At 34.4% G+C, this 13,768-nt stretch overlaps 2 protein-coding genes across 6 annotated transcripts; both read left to right on the top strand.

Moving 5' to 3' along the window:
• The first annotated feature begins 2,628 nt into the window (after nucleotides 1-2,628).
• Nucleotides 2,629-9,576, top strand: LOC115701640 (alanine--tRNA ligase, chloroplastic/mitochondrial). Of its 4 annotated transcripts, XM_030629418.2 has the most exons (13): nucleotides 2,629-2,916; nucleotides 3,847-3,957; nucleotides 4,066-4,274; nucleotides 4,812-4,990; nucleotides 5,268-5,346; nucleotides 5,761-5,895; nucleotides 6,001-6,150; nucleotides 6,344-6,454; nucleotides 6,559-7,476; nucleotides 7,692-7,964; nucleotides 8,059-8,268; nucleotides 8,367-8,524; nucleotides 8,832-9,576. In XM_030629418.2, exons 1-13 carry the CDS (start codon nucleotides 2,775-2,777, stop codon nucleotides 9,166-9,168), a joined length of 3,012 nt encoding a protein of 1,003 aa, XP_030485278.2. In that variant the 5' UTR covers nucleotides 2,629-2,774; the 3' UTR covers nucleotides 9,169-9,576. The 4 variants fall into 4 exon arrangements, with proteins under 4 accessions (XP_030485278.2, XP_030485295.2, XP_030485318.2 ...); XM_030629435.2 differs by lacking the exon at nucleotides 2,629-2,916 and having other exon boundaries at nucleotides 4,077-4,274; XM_030629458.2 differs by lacking the exon at nucleotides 2,629-2,916 and having other exon boundaries at nucleotides 3,847-3,975; nucleotides 4,077-4,274.
• A 1,737-nt stretch (nucleotides 9,577-11,313) lies between these two features.
• Nucleotides 11,314-13,088, top strand: LOC115702055 (expansin-like A1). Of its 2 annotated transcripts, none has more exons than XM_030629522.2 (5): nucleotides 11,314-11,617; nucleotides 11,749-11,858; nucleotides 11,952-12,130; nucleotides 12,340-12,478; nucleotides 12,579-13,088. In XM_030629522.2, the coding sequence occupies exons 1-5, from the start codon at nucleotides 11,503-11,505 to the stop codon at nucleotides 12,825-12,827; spliced, it is 792 nt and encodes a 263-aa protein (XP_030485382.1). In that variant the 5' UTR covers nucleotides 11,314-11,502; the 3' UTR covers nucleotides 12,828-13,088. The 2 variants fall into 2 exon arrangements, with proteins under 2 accessions (XP_030485382.1, XP_030485441.1); XM_030629581.2 differs by having other exon boundaries at nucleotides 11,351-11,617; nucleotides 12,340-12,472.
• Nucleotides 13,089-13,768: the final 680 nt, after the last annotated feature.

Raw genomic sequence — 13,768 nt, 5'->3', positions numbered from 1 at the left:
GAATTAACACAAATATGGATAAATTTCACAATCAAGAAAGGAGAAATAACAATTATCATTAACTAAAGACAAAGTCAATCAACAATCATCTTCTCCCTAAATAGGAGTTTAGTTCATAACATCCATCATCAAATCCATAATTAAAATTGAAACAGAAAATAGCATAGAAAAATTAAAGAGAAGAGAAAGAACAGGTTGAAGCAATTGATCCGGGTCGCCACTAGCCGCTCTTCTAGCCTCCTCCTTTTTTTCTAGGGCTCCAAATCTGAATGAACCCTAATTTTCACGAACTCCCTCTATTTAAACCAAGTCTCATCTTTAAAATTCGTGAAAATACGAAACTGTCCAAAAATCCCGTCACTGGGTCCCCATCGCGACGGGCAGATTAGACAGAACGTTTCGAGATCCTCTCTGCCAATCCCCGTCGCGACGGGGATATTGTCCGTCGCGATGGGATTTGGCAACAACATATTTTTTTGGTTTTTCTTCTCAATTCTTTCACCACTTGTCCTCAATTCTTGTAAATACTTTCTTTAAACACCCGGGGACCTGAAGCAAAAGAATCAAGCGTAAAATAGCCCTAAAACTTGAAACAAAGAGTGAAAACTAACCGAAAATACGACCCGAAATTTAGACTAATTTTAGCCTAACACATAACCTGGTAATTTTTCATATCACAGACTTTGTATCTACACATCGCCAAAAGTAATCGCATCACTTAATCAGGTGAGCCCGTACTTACGCTCGGTACTCATTATATATCACTGACGCCCCTACTTACGCCTAGTACGTCTCCAAGAAAATCGCATCACCTAATTCGGTGGGCTCATATATCACATGCATAATATCATCACATTATCGATACTCAACCAATCAATCTTTTCATTATATAACAATATTAACTATATCTCAATATTAATCAATTCATAACAATACTAATAGTATTACATACAACGTACTATGAAGTACAATATACTTTTCTTACCTTTAATCTAGGTTCATACATTTCGGCCAATCCAAGTGGAGAACTATCCCCGATGATCTCGGCCCTATGCCACAACAATGATAAATCAATAAGTGTTTATCCTAAAACACTGCTTAATATTCACATAAGACAATCTAGGATTTTCTACCAAATCCCGCGGTATAAATACACTAAAACAAATTTATATTTTGGCTCTAAAACATACACGTTATTGTAGAGCTCATCGCAAGCTTCGAAATGGTATATATAGAATGTCCAAAACGAACAAAAATATGATTTCTGATCTCTTAGGAATTTTTAAAAAATATAAAACTCGAAAATTCTGATTTTTGCATTCACCGAAACACTACCAAAACTTATCCAAATCACTCCAAACTTCACAGGGCGTATATATACCACAAATAGTACCATCCTTACGTAATAGAAATAAAAATCGAGCCTTTAAATGAACGTTTGGACTATGCTTTAAAAAGTTCCAAACTCGATTTCTAATTAAAAATCACCTCAAATTCAACAAGTAAACATCAGAACTAGTCCCATGACTACCCGAGAATAATCCTATAAGGTCAGAACCTTCATAACTATTCTAATTCACAAAATTCCTATACGAAACTAATTATTTTAAACTTAAAAAGAAATTAAACCATACCTTAAGTTTTTTCTTTTCAAGGATTTGCTATCCTGCTACTACCGGAGCTTAGATCACTAGATTTCGGGTTGAAAATCGAAGAAAATGGATATAAGAGAAAAAGATTTTGTTAAAAGAAGGAGAACGAGGATTCGTTCATACTGTTTCGTTTATGTTTACTGTAATATATATTAACTTATATGGAATACTTCTGAATGGGTACTAAACAAATTTAACTGTAAATATTAATTTTAAAAATATTAAATTATTAGATTTTTGTCCAATAGCGAATAATAAAAGAGAAATTTTAATTTTATGCATAATTTAGCTACTTAATTAAAAAAAATATCAAAAAATACTTATTTTTACACTATATCAAAAATATATTTGATATAGTGTAACAAGAGATATCTTTTGATATTTTTTTAATTAAATAGTTAAATTAAGTATAAAAATTTAAATTTCTCTTTCATTATTCGTCATTAGATCAAAATTTGATAGTTTAATATTTTTAAAAGCAATATTTATAGTTAAATTTATTTAGTAACCATTCATAGGTAATACTCATTGAAAAGTGTTCTATATATATTTATGAGTGACTATTCAATGATTACATTAAAAATGTAACTATAATCGTTATATTTTTTATAACTTGTTATAGCAGATTACTAATAGGTAAAATTTTATTTTTAAAATCAAAATAATTATAATTAATTATATACTTAAAATAAATTAATTTTTTAATTAAAATATTTAATAAGATATTTTTCGCAACTAATATTTATAAATATTTTTTATTTATAAAAAAATAAATAAAATTAGATTAGTATTAAGTTACAAATAATTTATTAATTATATTTTATTTAATTTTTAAATTAATTACAATCGTTTAATAATGAATCTACAAATAAAATAAATACAAACATATTTAATAAATATAAACATATTGAAACTATTGAAACTTTATGGATTTATACAAAATTGGTAATAAACCCCTAGGGAAGAAAACTAGAAGAGGCCCAAATGAGTTGAATGGCCTTAACACTGAGAATGTGTGGCATGGACCTCTCACAAAGCCTTATCCTCTCCTAAGAAACCAACGTATATAGGCGCCCATTTGAAATTTCCTTTATTCTCAATTCACTTCCACCACCCACGGCCATGGGCAGCTTCAAGCTCCCACACTCTCTCAACAGAATTCATACCCGTAACACTCTCCTACCATTTTCCACTTCACCAGTCTTATTTCCCAAAGCACAATCTCCTCTTCTTCACTCTCATCCCACCTCTCTGCTCTCAGCTGGTACACCTTTCTCCTCCTTTTTCTATATAGTTTTAGTCTTAATTTTGTAAATAACTTATCTCTGAACATAATTTGGTTTACAAGAGAAGAGCCCGATGTTAACTTATTGTCAATTTCATATAATTATTGCTCGTTTTGATGATTTTTGTGTGTTCTTTGCGGTATAAAGTAGTAAACCAATTTAGCATATCATGTTAAATTTGTTTTTGGTGGAACCCATTTCACTGATTTTAAGATAAAGACTTCTCTTACTGTTCAAATTGAATTCAGTGTATCTAATGTAGGAATGGGTTTTGACAGGACTTGATTTCATTTTGAATGGATACTTGGATAGTGTGTGTTCTATATTTCCTCTGACAAGTAAAAGAATAAGAAAGTGACTCCCATTTAAGTACTTGCTTTTTTTTTGGAAAAAAAGAAAAGCTTTCGTTTCAAACAAACTAAACCCATACAAAGCTGCACTAGCAGCTACCAATTACAGCCAACCTTTACAGGCTCTTCAATGAATGCATAAGACCCTGATCAAAACTTGAGAGCCTCTTCTTCCTAAGGCTCCACTTTCTAAGTTTAACATCTCTTTGTATAAGACTATCCATGTGCAAAACATTATAAGAGCATCTATCATGGATACACTTGTTCCTATTCAACCAAATTCCGTTATATCTTAGCAACCATTAAAGCTGAGAGAATATCACCCTTGAATAAGAATGTTCTTCATATGTATAATGTATTAAAAAGTTAATAACAATCTCTAGAAAAAAATGGCTTGCTTTTAAGAGTAATTTTGCTTTTGCATCTTCAAATTTCTATATTGTCTTCACTATGTTGTTTATGGTATCTTCTATCTGGATAATTTTATTGGGGGTAGGTGTGTGGGGAAATGGGGTGTACTGGATTTGTTCTTAAAAAGTAGATTTTGGAATTATGCAGGCATCATTACAAGAAGTATACAGTTGTTTAGTCCGAATATATTTCCTAACGGACCTCATGCGTTGAAAGAAGGATGGGACATGCAGTTTAGCAGAAGAAGCACATCATCAGGTTGCTGTAGCTAATTGTGTACGATGTCTTTCTTGAAGAGCTTCATTATATGTTACTTTTTATGGTTATATTTTTGTAAGATAATGTTCTTACTGCTTCAATCTTCAGCATCTGTACAGCCCGTGACAGAACAATCGACGGAGGATAAGTCTATTGATCCCCTTGTAAGTGGAGATTCCATTCGCCGCCGGTTTCTTGATTTTTATGCTTCTCGAGGTCACAAGGTGCTTCCAAGCGCCTCTCTTGTACCAGATGATCCGACGGTTCTGTTGACAATTGCGGGGATGCTTCAATTTAAGCCTATATTTTTGGGGAAGGTATCATAACCACAATGAATATCTCAACATTCAAGATGGTAGAAACCGTTTTATGAATAAAAGATGAACACCATGTATGCATATAAACTTTCTTTGCATTCTGTAGCTACTAAGCTAGATTGTAAATACCATTTTCTAGATTATGATACTATTCTCATTTTCCATTTTTCTTTTGTTATTTTTCATGAATAATCTTCATAGCTTAGCTTCTGTGTAGCTGTGTGTATGTAAGTATATGCGAATTTCCAACTCTTAGTTGGCCAAGTTAATTTTGAATGGTAAAGAGTTCACTCTCAAAAGACTAGCCATAAGAGGAGGGTTCACAAGTAGTAAATCACCAACCAAACCCGTAACTAATTAATGTTGGATTTTAACAAGACCATCATATAGTGATAGTGATATAGATGTTGATTCTTGAAAAGTTTGACATAGGATAATTTTGAAAAATTCACTTTCTTCTCAGTGAAACATACCATCGTTGTGTGCTGCTTTCCTTAGATCATTTCTACTTTTTACTGATGATTCTTGCATAATCAGGTTCCTAGACAAGTGCCTTGTGCTACAACTGCGCAAAGGTGCTTACGCACAAATGATGTGGAAAATGTAGGACGAACAGCTCGACATCATACTTTTTTTGAGATGCTTGGAAACTTCAGTTTTGGGGATTACTTCAAGAAGGAAGCAATTAGATGGGCATGGGAACTATCAACTGTAGAGTATGCGAGAACTATTACATTACTAATGAATCTTTTTTGCTATAGATATAGATATTACCGTTTCTTCACTCACTATCTCATTTTATGTTGAACTGATGCATAGTAAGATGAGAATATGAGCAGTTTCTTTCTAAAAGCATAAATTTGCTAATGTTATATTCAAATATTTTACATTTCTTTGAACAATTCCCTAGCCATGAATTTCCTTGTTTATTGATTTATTTTCTAATTTCTAGATAATGCATAAAAACAAATTTCTATGTGTTGTTACATGCAGATTTGGGTTGCCAGTTGACAGAGTTTGGGTGAGTGTTTATGAAGATGATGATGAAGCTTTTCAAATCTGGCATGACGAGGTTAGGCTGGCAAATTTTCTATATTTATCTTCTAAGTTTTACACCTTGCTTTTCATTTTTGTTTCATTTTGCTACAAATGCGTGTCCTTTGACTAGGATCCATGCACATAATAGTATCTTAGACCCTGTTTTTAAAGTCTTCTGAAAAAAATGCTTTTCTCTTTCTCTTCATTTAGTATTGGGTGGTAGCAGAGAGTACTTTGTTGTCTTTACCAAATAATAATATTCTTTTGTCATGGGTTTTAGTCTTGAATAGCATTGGTAATTCAAGTTATTTCTGATGGATCGTATCGCGTTAGTAGAAAAGGATGAATAGTGTTGACAGAATCAGCACTGAGTGGTTAATTTTCTTACGACACGGGAGACTTGCTTTGTGGTATTAATTCAAGTTTTTAACTGTTATTTTTGCTTCAGGTGGGTGTACCTGTTGAGCGTATAAAGAGGATGGGTGAAGAAGACAACTTTTGGTCCAGCGGAGTAACTGGTCCATGTGGTCCCTGCTCAGAGCTCTACTATGATTTCCATCCTGAGAGAGGATATGAAAATGCTGTAAGTGTTAAATAAAATGTGTTCGAGGGAGATGTGGGCTGCTTTGGTTGTCTATTGAAGTTTTTCTACTTTAGTTCTTTTAATTGTCAATGAAATTAAATTTAGGATCTTGGAGATGATACAAGGTTTATCGAGTTCTACAATCTGGTGTTTATGCAATACAACAAAAAAGACGATGGTTCCCTTGAACCCTTAAAACAGAAAAATATAGATACTGGGCTTGGCCTAGAGCGCATGGCTCGCATCCTTCAAAAGGTATTGATTGTTTATCCACTTTGCAAAAATGGTTCTTAATTTCCCTTGATTCAATGCTATAAAAGTTGTACGCTCACAGGAATTAACACCAATAAAGAAGAACATGCAATTTGGGCAAAAGAAGAAGAAAAAAAGGATGTTATCTCTCAGTTCTTAAAGTATTCTATTTATGTCCTTCATCTTTCTGATGCAGGTCCCAAACAATTATGAGACTGACTTGATCTATCCGATTATAAAGAGGGCATCGGAGCTGGCAAATGTGTCATATGAGCTTGCTGATGATCGTACAAAAATGAATCTTAAAGTATGATATTATCAAAGAAACTGTTATATTTATCAATATTGTCTTTCAACAAATATAACACTTTTGTAAGAACATCACGAATATTTGCTTTTATTTTACCTCAGATATTAGGTGATCATATGCGTGCAGTTGTATATCTCATATCAGATGGGGTTGTCCCGTCAAATATTGGTAGAGGGTATGTAGTTCGGCGGCTCATAAGAAGGGCTGTTCGCACTGGAAGGCTGCTAGGCATAGACGGCGATGGTAGGGGAAACTTTGAGGGAGCGTTTTTACCAGAAATTGCAGAAAGAGTAATAGAGTTAAGCACAAATGTTGATCCAGATGTAAAGAATAGAGCACAGCGCATACTTGGGGAGTTGAAAAGAGAAGAGCTTCGATTTGTTCAAACATTAGAGAGAGGAGAGAAGTTGCTTGAACAAATGCTTGCTGATGCTTTGTTAAGTGCAAAAGAAAACAAAACAGCACCTTGCTTGTCTGGTAAAAATGCATTTCTTTTGTATGATACTTATGGATTTCCAGTGGAAATAACCACAGAAGTGGCTGAAGAACGTGGTGTAAGCATTGATATGGCTGACTTTAATGTTGAAATGGAAAATCAAAGGCGTCAATCTCAAGCTGCACACAATACTGTTAAGCTTGAGGTTGAAAATAGTGCAGATCTTACAGAAAATGTTCCTGATACTGAGTTTCTTGGATATGAATCCCTTTCTGCCCGAGCAGTAGTGGAAAGCCTTATGGTGAATGGAAAACCAGTGATACAGGTTGCTGAAGGTACTGAAGTTGAGGTTTTGCTGAACAGGACTCCATTTTATGCTGAATCAGGTGGTCAAATTGGAGATAATGGTTTCTTGTATGTTACCGAAGCTGGAAACCAACAAAAGGCTGTGATCGAGATCAAAGATGTCCAAAAATCATTGGGCAGCATATTTGTTCATAAGGGTGTTATCAAAGAAGGAATTGTAGAGGTTGGTAAAGAAGTGGAAGCAACAGTGGATGCCAATCTGAGGCAACGGGCTAAGGTACTGTCCAATATTCTTAAGTACCGAAGTCTAAAATGTGATCTTTTTGTAACGTGTGCTAACTTAAATTCTTCTATCAGTTCATTTAAGATAATTTTGGAGCTCAAATGAGGTAAATGCAATAAATGATTGTCGCTAGTCAGTTTCGACACAAATTTTTTTAGGCTCATTTGGTCTCCATTCCCACAAACTGGACACAATTGACTATTTTGTAGGTTCATCACACTGCTACTCATTTGCTACAAGCTGCATTGAAGAAAGTTATAGGTCAGGAAACATCACAAGCAGGTTCATTGGTGGCATTCGATCGTCTCAGATTTGATTTTAACTTCCACCGGCCACTTATCGACGATGAGCTCATTGAAATTGAAGGATTGATTAATAGATGGATTGGGGATGCTACGCTTCTTAAGACTAAAGTAATGCCTCTTGCTGATGCAAAAGGTGCAGGGGCTATTGCCATGTTTGGAGAAAAATATGGAGAGCAGGTTTGAATATCCTCAACTTTACTACACAAAAACTCCATATGAAGGAAATATAATGATTAATTCTATTCTTACCTCTTATCTCTTGTAAATGTAGGTACGGGTGGTAGAAGTTCCGGGTGTATCCATGGAACTTTGTGGTGGAACCCACGTCAGCAACACTGCTGAAATTCGTGGATTCAAAATAATATCCGAACAGGGCATTGCATCTGGAGTTAGACGTATAGAAGCTGTAGCAGGTGATGCTTTCATTGAATATGTAAATTCCAGGGATTATCATATGAAGAATCTATGCTCCACTCTCAAAGTATGCCTTGTTGTATTTTCTTTTTCTTTCTCTTTCATAGTTTCTACAAACTCCAGTAAACAGCAAAATACTCAGCATTTTTTTCAACCTCTGTGAAGGTGAAAGCTGAAGATGTTACAAACAGAGTAGAAAATCTCCTTGAAGAGTTGCGAACAACCAGAAATGAAGTTTCTGCTTTACGTGAAAAAGCAGCAATATTTAAAGCCTCAATTTTAGCAACCAACGCATTTTCAGTGGGAACTTCGCAAGAGATCAGGTATTTCTGTGACCTTGTGTTATTGTAGATATATATATAAATATATATATATAAATATATGATTGTATATCACGTTTTTGATAGCTTCTGCACACCTAATGAACCAAGAAGCAATTCTTGAAATTGTAGCATTTGCATTTTCACAACAGACTCATTCAAGCACACTAGTTGAAGCTAGAAGGTTTTGGTTTGAGCCAAATTGCTTCCTTGTTCATTGCATCAGAAAAGACTCTCTAAAACAACTATACTCTGAGTTTAAAAAGAAATTATGTTACAAATCGTGTCATCATCTCGAAATTTCTGTCAGGGTACTTGTGGAGTCCATGGATGATACTGATGCTGATGCACTGAAAAGTGCAGCTGAGCATCTGATTGCTACATTACCTGATCCAGCTGCTGTAGTACTGGGCTCGTGTCCAGGTGAAGGAAAGGTCAGTTTAGTTGCTGCATTCACTCCAGGGGTTGTGGACCTGGGAGTACTTGCAGGGAAGTTCATAGGGCCTATAGCTAAGTTGTGTGGAGGGGGAGGGGGCGGCAGGCCTAACTTTGCCCAGGCAGGTGGAAGGAAACCTGAGAATTTAGCTGGCGCACTTGAGAAAGCTCGATCAGAGCTTGTGTCAATCCTATCTGAAAAGGCAAGCTAAATCTTTTCGGTGCTTTATGAAATTATTGGTGTCGATTGTCAAACTTGTGAAGTTTACTCAAATGCTTTGCTTTTGAATGGAGTCCGAAACACGTTGCTTTGACAAAAGAGTAAACGACATGGTAAATTATACCTTCACTATTTCACATACAAGATATAGAATATAACTTGTGAATGTCACTTCCATTTCCCCCTTCATTGACACATGTGTTGGTTCTAGAGAATAGATCTTAACTAGCCAATCCATCATTCTCAGCTCCATTTTGTAAAATTTCTAGTCTGTTCTTACACCCTTTGTTGTTAAATCCATTATCAATTTGGATAATGGATCACATTTTCTTGACTGCAAAATGAAATCGTGTACATTTTATATTTATTCATTTTTGTTAATTGTTGTGCGTATTATTTTTGCTGTTCTGACTTCTGAGGAGACAAACTGTTATTGTGCCAACGTTATTTTGAGTTAAATACTAAGAAAATATATGCGATGCATGTGTAATAAATTCTTATCTTCCGTATGTTTACAATTTGAGACAAAAGAAATATTTGATGCATGTAATAGAATATTAGATTGAACAGACAAGGAACCTTATTACTATTTATTATTCATGAACCGATTTTGTTGCGTCAAAGATATGGTTCACATGGGCCAACTACAGAACCCAAAAATATCTGTTGTCTTTGTCTGGGATTGGGGGTTATCCCACACACACACATCATGCTATCATAAAACGATTTATGCCGTTTTTGTACTAATTGTATTTTTCTAGATCAATTTCCTGAGTAGTGGAGTTACCAATAACCAACGGCTCTAATCCCATTTTTAGTGCTCTCCTGAAGATTTTACCATGTTCAGACATCTGTCACCAATAGCTTTAAATTAATTATGCTTATTCTTTGTGATAAACCCACTAAGAACCCATTGGATCCAAATGATGAATCAATGATGCGAATTTGCCCCTCTTTTTCTAGATTATTTTTATATATATAAAAGGGGATTACTCTTTGAGTACTAGATGGGGGCGGTGGAAAGTAGTAGAGTAAGGAATTAAAAGGAAACCCGTTTTTTCATTCTTTCTAAGAAGTAAGAACAAACATTTGGCTCATCTAGGTTCTAACGTGTCGTGTTTTAGCCATTTACTTATTTAAAAAACACAATATGGTAGCTCCATACACAGCTACATACACCAAAACACTTGCAATTTACATAATTTAATTCTTGCTTTCCACCTCTCAATTACCATCCCATTAGCCAAAAAGATAAAGAGTTATTACTCCGTCATTAAATAATATGTATATATAAGCCAATATACTAAAGTGGGGTACTGGGGTTTTAGTAGGATTACTATGTTCAGCTATTTTATTTTTAATTTCATTCTCGTTTCTTTCTCATCCAACTTAGCTGTGACAATAGTTTTTGGCAATATTCTTGCTTGACAAGTGGGTCTTGCGTAGACTTGGTTCTTATCTTTCCACTCATTAAGAAGCAATGATAATATTCACCAAACATTTTATTCACTACCCAAGCTTCTTCTTGTTCTTAGGGGACCATACGCGTAATCACACTAATCACTAATCAGCCATGCAAGCACAAACAGACAAACCCCTCTTGTCTTTATTATTGTTCTGAAAAAACATCAACTTTAACCACCACTAGTGAAAATTAATAAAGAAACCAACTCATAAATCAAATTATTGATGAAATAACGCCTCAGTCGATCCGAATTATCATGGAGTTACATCATTAAAAGGTAGTGTGAAAAGGAAAACAAAACCGATACAAAAGATAAAGAATCACCGACTTATTACATTATAGTCATTAATGAAATAAACAAAAAATGACGAATTAATACCTTTCCATTCCTAAAAGTAAATAAATTTTGTCACTTGATAGTCATCTAGGCACAAAAAGCTTTCTTTCTTTCTTTTATTTATGCTCCATAGTCCATACCATAATAAAAATCGATATGTTCTGTGTTCTCAAACACACAGCTGTATGTGCATAGGCAAAGAAGTCGGTTAGATAGGCCCCATTTTAATTTTTTTCACTTTTGGGCCGCGTTTCCGGTTTTCCGCTACTCTTTGTCTCTTTCCTTCTCAAACTTAAAATACAAATAGATTCAAAAAAATAAAATCTAGACCAAAATCACACTCATGAAACAATATAATAAAAAAGTCATAGCTTTTCGTTCAAAATGCTGACCTGTACTCCATAGTCCCTTTCAATCCAGACTACTTCCCTTCCACTACCTATATAAACAGCATCAAATTTCCTTCTTTCTCACATCACTTTCTTACTTACAACAAAGGAAAAAGAAAACAACGGAAAAAAAAAATGGCTTTGTTGCTTTGCTTCCTCTTCTTTCTTATTCTCTCTTCTGCAAATGCCTGTGATCGCTGCGTGCACCAATCAAAGGTTGCCTATTTCTCCAAAGCTTCTGCACTTTCTTGTAAGAATATTAGTACCTCACTCCAGTATAATTCTTTTTATTTCCTTTTACTTTGTCACCATCTGATTACAAGTCTCAATCTTTTTATGAAAAATGAAGTGGGCAAGTCTTAATTTGTGGATTTAATGCAGCTGGGGCATGTGGGTATGGTTCGTTGGCCTTGGGCTTTAGTAATGGAAACGTTGCGGCTGCAGTTCCTTCAATTTACAAAGATGGTGCCGGTTGTGGCGCATGCTTTCAGGTCCCTTTTAGCTGAATTTCACTACTCTCTATCTGAATTTTCCTTCCTTTTTATTTTGTTTTGTACTAATTTAGAGATGTTAATTTTGAACAGATGAGATGCAAGAACCCTGCTCTTTGTACCAAAGAAGGGACTATAGTAACAGTGACTGATCTCAATCCTAATAACAGAACAGATTTTGTTGTTAGCAGTAGAGCTTTCTCGGCCATGGCTCGCAAGGGTATGGGCCAAGATATTTTGAAACTTGGGCTTGTAGACGTTGAATACAAGAGGTAAGTAAACAAACAAACAACATCTATATTTATTTCTGTGCCTTTTAAATATCTCTACTTTAATAAATAAACACAAACAAAAGTTGCCGTTTGACTTTTTTTTGAAACCTTTTTATGGAAATAGTTTCCTTGCAACCACTACATAACTCATTAATGCAGTAACGGTCCAAAATCATTATTAACATATATTTTATTTCCATGTGGAGCAGAGTACCTTGTGTTTACAAGAACAAAAATTTGGCTGTGAGAGTAGAAGAATCAAGCCAAAAGCCACACTACTTAGCAATCAAGTTCTTATATCAAGGGGGTCAGACTGAAATAGTGGGCGTTGATATCGCTCAGGTATCGGTACGTTATTACACTACAATAACTGCTCTCAATCTCAAATGTAGACATTATTTTTGTTTGTTTTTTAATAAAGTTTTGGTAATGTGACACGCACAAACAGGTTGGTTCGGCTAATTGGGGTTTCATGAGTAGAAACCACGGTGCAGTGTGGGACACAAGTAGAGTGCCTGCCGGTGCAATCCAACTCCGGCTGGTGGTGACTTCGGGATACGACGGAAGATGGGTTTGGGCCAAAAGTGTTCTCCCTTCTGATTGGAAGATAGGAGGTGTTTATGACTCGGGAATTCAAATCGATGATATTGCTCAAGAGGGTTGCTCTCCCTGTGATGATGGGACTTGGAGGAATTGAGTCACCACCTCTGTATAGTGGAGAAAGAGATCATTTTTATAACATAATAATAATATTATAAATTGATATTTTTAGCTTTAGGAATAAGGGCAAATCTACTATTATATAGATATCGTGTGACTGTCACATATATAGTTTTCTTTTTTGTTTGGTTCTCAGTGTAATCTTCATTGCTCTCCTCTCTTTTATCTCTATTATTATTACTGCATTGTAGTATATATACAAGAAAGCCATAATTGAGAGATTTTACTTATTAACCTATTTTTATACGCTTTTTTATAAGGTTCGTGCTTTGAGCTGTGTTAATCATTTTGTAAATTTATATTAAAACAAATTAAATTTTTAATTAATTATGAATGGAATTTAAAATAAAATTATTACATAAAAAATAAAATTGATATTTTATATATAAAAATACTTTCATAAGGTACATTTATACCTTTTATGTTTTATGTAATTTTAATTATCAAAATATCTCGTAGACTATCACTTACACAATCATACGATAGTTGTAGAGTGGTTGCTGCGTGATTGCGCGGTGTTTGCATCATAGGAAGGTTATCAATCAAACGATAGTTTCAGTGTGGTTACTGGGTGGTTGGCTGATGGTTGCATCAAATGAAAGTTTTAATAAAACGAAATAATTGTTAGCAAAATGTTTATGCAACTGTTATGAAACACTAAAAATCAAAACAGTGTTTCCACGTACGTAACTTTATCTACATGTCTCTTTATAATTTAATATGAACAAATTCACCGTTAGAAATTTGAAAAATAACGAAAATACACCAAGATAAACATTTTACTATAGTATTCATGTATTTTTTTTGGATTATACTTAGTTGGATAGTTTGGGAACTCCAGTTCAATTTTTTGAGATCGGCCTAGGGGTGAATGTTAGGTTATTTTTAGTATTAATTTTAGATTAAGTTTAGTATATT

The sequence above is a fragment of the Cannabis sativa genome, chromosome X (assembly GCF_029168945.1).
Source record: "Cannabis sativa cultivar Pink pepper isolate KNU-18-1 chromosome X, ASM2916894v1, whole genome shotgun sequence".
Classification (NCBI taxonomy): domain Eukaryota; kingdom Viridiplantae; phylum Streptophyta; class Magnoliopsida; order Rosales; family Cannabaceae; genus Cannabis; species Cannabis sativa.
Note: the sequence above shows the minus strand (reverse complement) of the source record. Positions and strands in the feature narration are given on the sequence as shown.

What these genes read in the sequence shown, in the direction of transcription:
- LOC115701640 (XM_030629418.2), top strand. Translation starts at nt 2,775, where the DNA reads ATGGGCAGCTTCAAGCTCCCACACTCTCTCAACAGAATTCATACCCGT. An exon ending in CAGAAGAAGCACATCATCAG is followed by an intron (nt 3,958 to 4,065) that starts GTTGCTGTAGCT and finishes TTCAATCTTCAG; the next exon opens with CATCTGTACAGCCCGTGACA. An exon ending in ATCTGAGGCAACGGGCTAAG is followed by an intron (nt 7,477 to 7,691) that starts GTACTGTCCAAT and finishes ACTATTTTGTAG; the next exon opens with GTTCATCACACTGCTACTCA.
- LOC115702055 (XM_030629522.2), top strand. Translation starts at nt 11,503, where the DNA reads ATGGCTTTGTTGCTTTGCTTCCTCTTCTTTCTTATTCTCTCTTCTGCA. An exon ending in CAAAGCTTCTGCACTTTCTT is followed by an intron (nt 11,618 to 11,748) that starts GTAAGAATATTA and finishes GATTTAATGCAG; the next exon opens with CTGGGGCATGTGGGTATGGT. An exon ending in GTTGTGGCGCATGCTTTCAG is followed by an intron (nt 11,859 to 11,951) that starts GTCCCTTTTAGC and finishes AATTTTGAACAG; the next exon opens with ATGAGATGCAAGAACCCTGC.